This window comes from Solenopsis invicta, chromosome 7 (genome assembly GCF_016802725.1).
Source record: "Solenopsis invicta isolate M01_SB chromosome 7, UNIL_Sinv_3.0, whole genome shotgun sequence".
Lineage (NCBI taxonomy): Eukaryota > Metazoa > Arthropoda > Insecta > Hymenoptera > Formicidae > Solenopsis > Solenopsis invicta.
The window spans coordinates 10,897,264-10,909,788 of record NC_052670.1 but is presented as its reverse complement, the minus strand read 5'-3'; the positions used below and the strand labels follow the sequence as shown (position 1 = coordinate 10,909,788).

The 12,525-nt window shown below is 33.8% G+C and overlaps 1 protein-coding gene across 11 annotated transcripts in view; it reads right to left on the bottom strand.

Annotated features, from left to right (window-relative positions):
• The window catches only part of LOC105202434 (dystrophin, isoforms A/C/F/G/H), a 508,516-nt gene that overhangs the window by 494,751 nt on the left and 1,240 nt on the right, over positions 1-12,525 (bottom strand). For 6 of the 11 annotated variants that reach the window (XM_039451745.1, XM_039451744.1, XM_039451746.1 and 3 more), the window contains exon 1: positions 11,359-11,549. In XM_039451745.1, the coding sequence (XP_039307679.1) occupies positions 11,359-11,449 (91 nt within the window). In that variant the 5' untranslated portion in view covers positions 11,450-11,549. Of the gene's footprint in view, positions 1-2,433; positions 3,200-7,711; positions 7,832-11,358; positions 11,550-12,525 lie in introns of those variants that run through there. The other 5 variants (XM_039451747.1, XM_026134125.2, XM_039451751.1 and 2 more) reach the window with 5 other exon arrangements.

Below are 12,525 nucleotides of genomic sequence, written 5' to 3'. Positions count from 1 at the left end.
TTGCTCAGGCTTGAGCATCTGTCACAATTATTTTCATGACCCAATAAAATTTTCTGATCTGTATCCTATGCTAAATATTTAGATACTTCAGCAAAATCGTTCATTACGTGTATATTTGCACTAATTACAATGTATTAATCATCATAATCATCGCGTCTCTTTGACGGAAAAGTGACTTTCCAAAATTTAAAGATCGAACATGCGCGTGCATGAATCCAGTAAAACATACGTGACGTATCGGACGTACGTCACATCTCGACGACTTTTAAAAGTCTAGTCTATCTCCTCGATGTAGATCAGTGACATATTAATTTCGTATCGAGTGATATTTCATTCGCGGCTAAGCAATCATTTTCGTCGCGCCTTCCCAATCGCCAATGGATTTACGTACACAGGTATAGACGGTATAGCACGTGCGTGCTAAAGCTGAAATGAAGTGTCGGCGCTCATAAGTATGTTATCTCTCTTAACATGCACGTGTACCGATCCTCAATTCTGACGTACGTACGCTTGCATTTCACAGAGTTCCCGCGCGCCGAGCGCAAATAGTTTCAAGATAAGATAAGTTACGCTCGCAGTGTAGATAATTCCATTGCCTACTGCGGGTGACAACGAGAAAAATGTGTCATGCCAGGCAACTGTATACTCAAGTAACCGATATATATAATACATGTATGTAGAACAGTTATAAAAAAGCACGTTGACGTGAAATAACTAATGGGCACAGTTTCTTCGCGCATCAAGAATAACGGTTGCACAATTTCAACAGCCCGAGTCGAAATTTTACTTCTACTTTCCACCTCAATTAAACTTTTTGAACTCCTATTTTGTGCCTCAAGATAGTAGTTATTGGAAAATTTTCCACTTTGAGAATAAAAAGAGCTTTTCTTACAATCTTGTAAAAGCTCTCCACGCAGAGACCATATTATAGTCAATAAATTCAAAAGAAATCTATTATTGTGTTTAAAGTAGCAAGGCGTAAGAGGTCCAATTGAAGTCGACAAGTAAAATTTCGATTCGGGAAACGCCAAGTTTATTACACAATAAAAATCATTTAAAATAATTAGGTTAAAAAATGGGAGAAGAAACGAATTTCTTATAAATCTGTGTACGCGTTTTCCGTAAAATCTAGCCTTCCACCTGCGAATATAAATCGAAAAAATATCTTATTCATACGAGAGATGAAGAAATCACAAAATCAGATGGAAATATTAATGTTGAGCGAAGCACGAGTACACAGACTTGAAAAATAAGACGACATGAAGCCATAAGACTTGAAAGATAAGGCTCTGTGTAATATGATTCATCTCTTAGATTCTTCATATCTATGCCTACATGTTGCAAAAGCAACATAATCTCGCACATTTTGAAACGGAAACGAATTAGTTCGAGCTCATAGCTCATTAAGACAAGGTGATTAAAAAAAAGTCATACTTAAATACCGTACGTAAAAACTTGGATATAAGAAGACACAATACAGGATAAAGTCCCTATTATTGGATACATTTTTTTAAACTTGTAATTTATTTAATTTGTAACATTAACTTCTATTTTTATGTTAAAATTATAGGAATTATATTTAAGCTTTATTGCCAAAAGTTAGCAATCGATAATAACAATACTGTATGTGAAATTTTTTTATCAAAATTACTGATTTTGCTAATTCAGAAAGAGAATTCCTAATAGAGACACAGGTTTTTCTTATATGGGCCTTATTGATTGGACTTTCCTGGACGAAAATATTTTATAAGCATTTTTATGATCTTAAGCTGAACAGATCGTAAAAATTTATCGTAAATATCGGATAAAAATATTTATAAAAAATATATATAAAATATTTTTATATTTACTTTTTTCTTATCGTAAATATTATATAAAATAAACATTGATGACTTTTCCTTTGTGATATATAAAATATGTAGAAAATGTTCATATAATATTTAAAAAAATAAGTAACAATAACAATATTTAGAAACATTTACTGTAAATATTGTGCTGTCTGAATGATTTATGTGGAAACACTGATACAAGATTTAATTCAAATATTTTAATAAACTTTCTCGACCATCGCCTCGCAAATTTCGGTATCAAATCTGGCAATCCCAATCATCGAAGAACACCGCGACGTCGCATGTACCCACGAGGGTCACAATCATTCCCGAACGGCGTAGGATCGCGTCAGGTTTCGGCGATATCATACGAGATCAAGGCCGTGCTTCGAAAAGATTCTGCAGAAGGTGGCTTGCAATCGCCAGGTGCAAAGTGACACGCGCGCGCGCGCGCGCGCGAGGGGGGAGGGATGGCCACGTGCAGGACAGAGAAAGAATCTCTCGCTGCGCGAGAAGCCCACGGCGTTGCCCACACGCCCACACATACGTCATACCCACGTACAAACGGGTGTAAACATACGTATACGCATACGCACGCACGCACCTATGTAGACGACTTCCATCTTGAGATATTCGGACGTATCCAGCGGACCGCAGTCGACGTTAATATCCAGGGACACGGAACGATCGCATCAGATGCCGGCGACGCGTCGCGACGCCGTCGATTGTATCGCGCGCGCGCGCGCACACACACACAAACACAAGACGCAAAGTGCACGCACGCAGGCACACACATACACACATACACGAACGCGCGGAGGAAAGGCAGCGCTCACCGCCGCCGCCGCCGAGGTTAGAATCGGCCGTTCGCGCGCGCGCACGCGCCCACACGATACTACGCCACTTGTTGATTCTGACGATTCTGACAAGTCAAGAGGCACACCGGCCACGCCGGACACGCACGCACTCACGCACACCGAACGACGCACTCGTCGCCCGCCGTCGCACGCGCGGCCGCACGCATCAACTCTTCAGCTTTCTCTCTCTCTCCTCTGCGAGCGAGACGGCACTGGTTCGTTCGGAACCTTTACGACCATCGTCGTAGCCGGAGGCCGCGGAACGAGACACCTCGTGACATCCCGCGAACCGATCTCACGGGGTCCGCGCCACACTGTCGTCGATTTTCGGACGGAAAACGTGGACGACGGAGAGCGAGCGACGCCGACGCGATTCCGCGCTGCGCGCGAGCAGGAAAAAAAGAGCAGAAGACAGCGACGCGACCACACACGTCCTTCCCTCGCGAGCTAACGTCAATCGACGACTAGTCGAACGCGGTGCGCAGTGTGCGCACGCCGGCCAAGCCACGAGCGAACTGGCAACCTCGTAAGGCCCAACTTCCCTCACCACCGTCGGCACATCGACGGCGTAGCTCCGTTCTCGTCTCGCCGAGGCACCGCGCATCGCACCTCCTCCTTGCTCCAACCGCGAGAGTTTCCCCCCTTTCTCCAGGCACGCCTGTATAGGCCCCCCTCGGATAATCGTGCGAGAGAAAATAAAGGACGATAAAAATTTTATAATCGTCTTCGTTGAGACTGCGAAGGAAAAACGACGGCGAACGTTCGATGTACCGTGTACTTTTAATTGAAAATAAGCCTCGACGTAGGCCGTAGATCATGGGCTTAGAGATCTAGAATAGCAATCTACGGAATTAAGAGTAGTAGAACACTATAATGTATATAATGGAATAATGGAATTGTAAAGGAAGCGCATATTTCAGAAATGTATTGCGTATAATGAGAATATAATGATCGTCAATATTAGCGCGAATCGCACTGTTCGCACTCTATAAAGAGTAAGGCTCCTCATTATTATCACGGTTTCTTTCCCATGTGTAATTACGTTCGTAACGTCTTCCTTGGCACGTTTCAAAGGTACTCGTAATGCTATTCTTCGCAAATAAAGAATGGAGCAATCTCAAGGTGAGGGGACCCTTCAATCGGGCGTTCGTAGGCCTTGCACCGCTGACCGTAAGGCCCAGCGCATCACAGGTAAACAGGGATTCAGAAATCGGAGGAAGTATACTACGAATGAAACAGGTATACATGCTCGTACATGGGGCCCGCGCGAAACGAAACTCAAACCTACAAATCGGTAGCATGATCTGAAAACACACGGTGATTCATATGTGCACGTGTAAACTACACTGACAGATTCTCAAACGTAAATGAATAGAAATGAATTTATTTCGATATTTTTTTTAATTTATTTGAATCTAAAAGTAATATAATAATGCGGACATAAATCCATCTGAATTTAAGATGATGAATAGCTCATTTTGTATTTCAATTTATTTTAATCCAAAAATAATGTGACGTGAATCCATTCGAATTCAAAATGACGAATAGCGCATTTTGCACTTCAATCCATTAGAGTCCATTTGAATCCAAAAATACTCCGGGATTCTAAAGCGCGAACTAGGATAAATTAAAATAAATTGCAATTTTCAATTCATTTGAATTTCAATTTATTTTTGTTTGATGGGTTTATTTTCGCATGCATGCCCTGCAAACGAAAATGAATTGAAATGGATAGAAATGAATTTATTTCGACATTTTCGAATTCGCGCTTCAGAACTTTCCAAGTCAATTTGAATTAAAAAATAATATAGTATGGATATGAATCCATCCAATTTAAAAATGATTAGTACATTTTGTATTTCAATCCATTTGAGTTTATTTGAAACCAAAAATACTCCGGAATTGTAAAACACAAATTTGGGAAATTAAAATGAATTACAATTATCAGTTCATTTGAATTAATTTTTGTTTGCTAGGTGTGTAAACTGATAGGTCTCGTGTAAAATTTAGAGTCTAAACAAGTATAACAGTACGTATAACAACGTTAACCTGAAAAATCATAAATTGAATTATTTATTATGAAACTTCAAATGTTACAATGAGAAAAAAAATTGTTGACTTGAATCTTTAATTTAAGTATTTAATCTTTAATTTAAGTATTATATCTTTAATTTAAGTATTTAAATATTTAAGTCAAAATTAAATTTCTTCAGTTCAAGCATTTATATATTTAACTTGAATATATAAATAGATACTTCAAGAAAGTTAATCAAGTTAAAAAATGTAGTCAAGTCAACAATCAATTCAGTCAGATTAATTTTTTTTTTCAATGTACGAATTTTATTTAGCCGACAATTTTATAAAAACTCTGAAAGATTTCACACGGACATCATTTGTACAGTGCACCTCTTGTGATTTAAGGAAATTTAAAGGGAACGTGAGACTTCATAATTAATAGTATTCACGCGAACTGTTTAAATCATAATTTTACAAGTTACAAGATCCAATTCCATGAACTTCCTCATTTCTCGCCGCGACCCGGTAGATTTTCCGATAGATATCTGTTTCTGACAATGAGTTCTGAATTTATAATTAAAGTAAATTTTACAAGTTGCAAGATATCCAATTCTTCCATGCGCTCTCATTTCTCGCCGCGACTTATTGTTAGAAAATTTTACGATAGATATCTTCTTTCTGTTTTATATGATCTTTAACGAGAATCGTCGAGATCAGATCAACACTAATAGTGGGAGATCGAAAATTCCGATCTCCGTCACTAATGCAACGAAACTGATACGTTTTGCACCAACCCTAATGTATTCTTGATTGCGGTATGTATACCACGGAAACGCTTGTGTCAATAACCCAGATAGCATCTTGATGTTACATATTGGCCTCACCGATGTGCATGGTCGCACGCCTGGTTCACGCGTTGCGGCTATGAATCTAATTAATTTCATATCTAAAATCTGTTTACGGTAATTATGAGCTATTTAAGACAAAACCCTCTCTCAGCTGTTTGAACAATACTTCTCTATCTTCGTTTTAAAGATTAATACATTGTATAGTGTTTTTACGAAAATTTTTTGAAGAATGCATATTTATATAATATTTATTCATATTTTATTACCTATTACTTACTATTAATTTTCTTTTAATCTATTTTGATAACAATTTAATTAAAGATTTTACTACGATTTAATATATTAAAGATTAAGAAATTTTAACAAATACGAACTGAGAAATTCAATAATCATTTTATATTTTATTATTTTTTATTTTTGTTTAATCTACGTTGATAAAAATTTAACTGAAGCTCTTATTGTAATTTAATATACTGAAGCTCAAGAAATTTTAACAACTTGGAGCTAAAAAAATTTAATATTCATTTTTTTTATTATTCTTTAATATTACGTTATAATAAAATTGTATTATATTCCATTTTAGGTTGCTGAAGTATTTATCTTTGCAAGCTACGATACATTTTCCTATATTTCCCTTAAAGAAAAACAAGTTACATAATTTTATAAAATAAATATTTTCAATGTTACATCTTGTTTTTTAAATATTTGTAGTTATTAACGAAAAATTGTTTGATGAAATAATATATAGTAATACATCTAACTAATGATGATCAATCAATCCTCTATTAACAAAGTAATAGTTGAACAACTGACAGAACCTGATATCAATAAATGTAACGATGATAACGGACAACCACTTTGACCGCCTTTCATCGCCGAATATCTCAGCTCGTCCACTTGCACAATCCGGAGATAGTCTCCTTTTTGAATTTATATAACTTACACGCACGAGAGTAAAAAAATTCATATAAATGTATTCTTGATTGTCTGCAACTTGTATGATATAACACGTTTTTTTTTGTTTTACAATAATTTATGATTGTGATTAATTGTTGTCTTATTTTTGCTCAATGTAATTAATCATAAAAATATTATTTTACAATTGCAGTCACAAACGATAAGAAAATAACAAAGTTACTGCAACGACCCGCATAAATATACGGATAATTTAATAATAATAATAATTTCGATAATTTTTGGTTTTCTCTCGTTCTCGAAACAGAATTCATATCTTGACACATAAGTGTGTTTTCAAGACGATAGCTTAAAAAAGATTTTAGTAATATTGAAAAAGAGCCAATTTCTGTGTGTAAAATCAATGCTTTCATTGAAAGCACTCTAAAAGCGTATATTTTTTCTGGCACGCAAGAGATTAATACAGTTTTATTACGTCATGTCACTTTCGACGAGAGAAAGTAAACATTCCGTTGACCGAGAAATATTTAGACTACTTAGAACAATGGTTTCTCAATATGAAAACAATGCCACGATTATCTTTTCTAGCATTCTCTTCAACATCGCCGTGCATTTATAACTTGAAACATTAACACGTGTAAATAAGGAAAGTTGCAAACAATTCCGTTCTAAAAAGAACGTTAACAAAGCGTTTCTGTCATTTTCAAAACTTGTTAAAATTTACTAAAACCATGGATAAAATTTCATATTTGTTGGAAAATTTATTTTTATTAGTTTAAATTCTTTTTCAGCTTCTTAACTACTCTTGACTTTGCAAAAGGAAGATAACATTATTATGCCGCACAAGTTAAGAGTTAAATCAGATTTATTAATCCTTCGCGGTTTTAGAAGCGTAGAAGTGAAATGCACGTCGAAACTTATAATAATATTATACATATTTTTCTAAATAGAAGACAGTCAACGAATAAAATTTGTTAATATTATCTTTCGTATATTTATGATAGTTTATCAGTGATAAGAAATGATCGTTAAGTTAGACTACATTGGTAACATTGAAATAGAAACCAATCTTCCATATCGAATTATTTCTCTATTACTTTAAACAATAAAAGCGTGAATATTCTAGAAATAATTATAAAATTATACTAGAAATTATATTTCCACAGCAAAATTAGTATAAAATCACAATAAAACGTGCATTAAACATGTATAAAAATTGCTAGTTGATCATGGATATTGTACTCACATATATCATCATCCATTCTGTATTAATTTATCTTCACATAAATATGTACAAAGTTCGAGACGAGGTATAGGTATATTGCACCACACAGTCTTTTTATTATTTAATCTTATTATTCCAATACTGTACAGATTTTCGTTTGCATCGCGAATTTCAGTCCAATTTTTATGAGGCACAAATCGTTAACACAAATTTTTTAACGTAAAAATTATTATAAAATAATGATTTTCAATCAGTTTGCAATGAACATACATTTCTCTGAAGTAAAAAATAATATGTATTTAAATAACATAAACATAATAAATGTTATACGTATAACACATGCGTATGAAATGTGTTAAATTGCACTTAAATACTGCATGACAAATTTTATTCAAAATAGCTGCTATCTGATAAATGATTGTTCAACTTGTTGCTTCTCTGAATAAATAAATAAATAAGTCAAAACATATAAAAAACTTTTTGTAATATTCTTTTTGTAACTATAATTAAATGAGTACGCGTGTCTATCATCTCGATATAAATGACTGCGCATTGATTACATCCGTGCATTGTGATTTAAAACGGCCAGAGTTGGACTAGTAATTACGATGGAACGAGAGATATAATCATCTATTTAACATTTTATCAACATAAATAAGTGCCTTTATATTATATCATTATTGATTTAGTAACACATACGAATATTTTCTTTACGCGACAAATGTCATACAATAATACACATATATTTTATACCTCTAATTGAATTGATGACATTCAAGACAAAATTTTCGCGAGTAAGACAATCAACTTATAATAGAAAAGACACAAAGTCAGAAGGAATTATAATAATGCACTCGGCATGACAAAACGGTTATATATTAAAGGAATAACAAATTCTCGTTGGATAATGGAAGGTAAAGTCGCTCGGAGTCTGTTCTAGCAACGCAAATTCTTCCTATTATAAAGTACTCTTTGGAAAAACTTCACATTTTAAACGACTGTTAGTTTCACTCCGCTTCCGTCAAGAACTATTGTCGTTTCCGAGTAGCGGTCCACAGATAATTTAGCGCGGCTACGGAGTCAGGGAACTTCTATAATAAGAGCGCATCGGACTTTCCATAACTTGGAACGACCTCATGGGACGCAGCCCATCGCGACACTGCGCGGCATCCCAGATTTCGACCCCGCGGGTGATCTCTGCAGAAGTTAGCGCCGACGCATCAAATACCTTCTTAGTATTTGACATAACTGACTTGTTAAAATGTAATCAAAACACGTCTGTTGACGGAAGATATCCCAGTAAACGAAGATCAGTTGAAATGGATAGAAATGAATTCATTTCGACATTTTTAAATTCGCGCTTCAGATTTTTCGAATCGATTTAAATCCAAAGATAATATAATATGGGTATGTGAATACGTTCGAATTCAACGTGATAAATAGTTTATTTTGTATTTCAATTTATTTGAATCCAGAAATAATATAGTGGCATGAATCCGTCCGAATACAAAATGATAAATAACGTGTTTTGTATTTTAATTCATTTGAGTCCAGAAATACTTTGAGATTCTAAAGCGTGAACTCGGATAAATTAAAATGAATTCCAATTTTCAATTTATTTGAATTTATTTTCGTTTATTGGAAACCCAGCAAATGAAAATGACTTGAAATACATATAAATTAATTTATTTCAACGTTTTCGAATTTGCGCTTCAGATTTTATCAATCGATTTAAATTCCAAAATAATATAATATCGATATGAATACATTTGAATTCAACCTAATAAACAGCTCATTTCGTATTTCAATTCATTTGAATCCATAAATAATATAATGAGAACACGAATCCATCCGAATTTAAAATAATGAATCGATTGTATTTCAATTTCCATTTGAATTTATTTGAATACAAAAATGCTCTGTGACTCTAAAGCGCGAATTTGGATAAATCGAAATGAACTGCAGTTTTCAATTTATTTGAATTTATTTTCCTTCGCTGGGATCGTTAATAGATAAATCTTGTTATATGAATGCGCGCTTTCTGACAGATCTCCCTTTACATTTTATAATCTTTTTTCCCGATTATGACTGTTTATATCGTACTTAAACTTGAAAGAAATAGAATTGTAGATAAGGAATGATAGTATAATCTTTTTTGTACAAATGCGCATCATCGATTGCACCTTGAGACATTCGCTGCCGAGTGCAGTCACCAGATTTATTTGCCAACAGTTGAGCACACAGAACGAAATTGCCTCAATATCACCGTTTATGTTATCCACGATATCGCCATTCCTAGCTGCTCCGTGTTATATTTACACGTTTCAAAGTAAATTTAATAAGACAGGCGAATAGGAACGCGGATAGAGTAATCCATCAACAGAGAGACTACGGCCGTAAAAGACAATGTGGCGATCATCTATAAAACGATCATCTATAAAAAGACGTTACGCTGAAAGGAGAAAACGGTGTAAAGCGCAACGCAAAAACGTGATCGCGCCGATCATCTCTATTTATAATCACGTAAACGACAGACGCGCGGTGTCACGATTCTGCATAATGAATAGAATAAAATACTACTAGCTACATCTAGACATGACATGAATCCTAGATTGTAACAAACGTTCCTTGTTTCCCTTGTTCTTATATTCGCGAATTTTAATTGCACAACGCTGTCTAAAGAGTCCTTAAAATGAAAAAGCCTGACATTTTCTAAGTAGCTTTTAATACAATTTAAATAATTGTAATTGTATTAAAGACAATTATTATTTATTATTATTAATATTATTATTATTATTATTAATTAGGTACACATTTTAATAGAAACGGTGAATATCCTTAAATTTAAACAAATCATCTAGAAAATATTCATGCGAAACAATGGCGTGTTTGTTTTTCTCACCGTGAATCATAGACAGGTACAAAGTAGAACTCTGTCGGATTCTAATAGTCTGATTGTGTTTTAAATTTTTCAACCTTCCGTATACAAGATTCCACTGGTGACAGTTTAATAGAAGAGGAAGAACCGAATTGAAAATCAGTCTGATTGGTATACTACTATGTTTTCATGTCGCGACCTTCCTTTATCAGCCTAAATTTGATTTAAGATATCTATACTCGAGAGTTTTGTTCAATAAAACTTCATGAAACGTGTGGAGGCAAAGGCTTCGGCATGGAGAATGTTTATTTATATACGTGATAAATTATATATATTTATGTCAAACTTTTGTGAAGGAATTCTTCGGTTTTACACACCGTATTTTACAAGTAAACGTTTTCAGTGAAGCCATTGCTAAATTTACAACCAGACAATCGTATTGAACGTTATTACCCAACACGCAAATCAAAGCTGCATCCAAAATACAAACATGATTTTCAACTTTACGCAGCAGTAGAACATTAACTATATGAACATCAAGAATATTTATTCCACACGTATGAAATATTACATTAAAATTAAATTAAATAGCAATAAATTGCGTTTATACTGCATAAGTGAATTGCGCGATTTCTACACAGATTCAATTTTTTTACAATTAAACTCGTGTATAATTAAATAATATAAAACTTTTAAATTTTTTAGAATGATATTCGAAAGGTCTTCGAAAGGTTAATTCCCGTCTAGACAGTCTAGTGCTAGGAATTTTGTCTTATTTGAAATCTCTTACCTTTCGTGCTTAAAATTTGCTTCTCGACGGTCTCGACATGCTGCGGTTCTTCTGGTACTTGAATAATCCAACGAATTTTCCTTCGCTGCATCTGAAACCGACCGCGAGCGACCGCGTAAATAGTCGATAATCCAGCAATTAAAACTCGCGAAGTGTCGCGCGATTTGTGATCGATTCTAGCCACTAGACTGAATGAGATTAGTAGCATGAGGCAGATTTAAAGCCGCGACGGTTGGTATCGACGTGATTATTTTTTACCAGAGTCAGCTGATAATACGAACGAGCGGAGCACTACTTCCATCGGTAGCAGTAATCCGTAATCTTTCAATTATCACGAAAATATTTACGATTTTATCTAACTCGAATCTTACTTTGTGTCGACTCTAAACATTAAAGCAATTAATTTAACTTTGCTTTTGAGTTTAAGCCGTTTTTTCGTCATATACTTGAAATTACAGTGGAAGCTTTAGACTTTAATTATAATTTTAATTTTAAAAATTTCTTTAAAACGATTGTCCACGCTTGAATTTATTACTTTAAATATTTTCTTTTGTAGAAAAAATTCCACACGAGAAATGCTGCAAAATTTTACAAAAAAATGCTAAAGTTAAACGCATCTGTTAATTTTAGTAATCAAAGACATGTTTCTAAAAAAATGAATATATTTACAAAAAAATAAATATTCTACAGAGAAAAAGTAATAATTTCTATTTTTAATAAAACTTTGTACTTATCCATAGAAACTTTTTTCGACAAAATAAACTATTTAGAAATACAGAAATGTAGAATGTGTTGCAGCTCATTGTAGTTGGACAAAGTTTCACCAAAAAATTCATAGAAATCACAGAAACTTCGTACTATAAAAATTTACAAAAATTTAGAAAAATGTTTCAATTCTACAATTTTTATAGCATTTCTTAAATTTATGTAGAATTTTGTAGAATTTTTTCCGCCGGAATTTTAATTAAAATTTAATCTAGTTTTAATTAAATAATACAAATAAAAATTATATTAATACACTATTAATCATGTGCATTCTTTGATTGAAACAGAAATTTGTTAATTACTTTAAACTCAAATGTTTCCGTTGCAAAATTTAAATTGCAAAGCATTGATGTGTATTAACATTTTAAAGACTTATTAATATATTGTTATTTTCTATAAAAG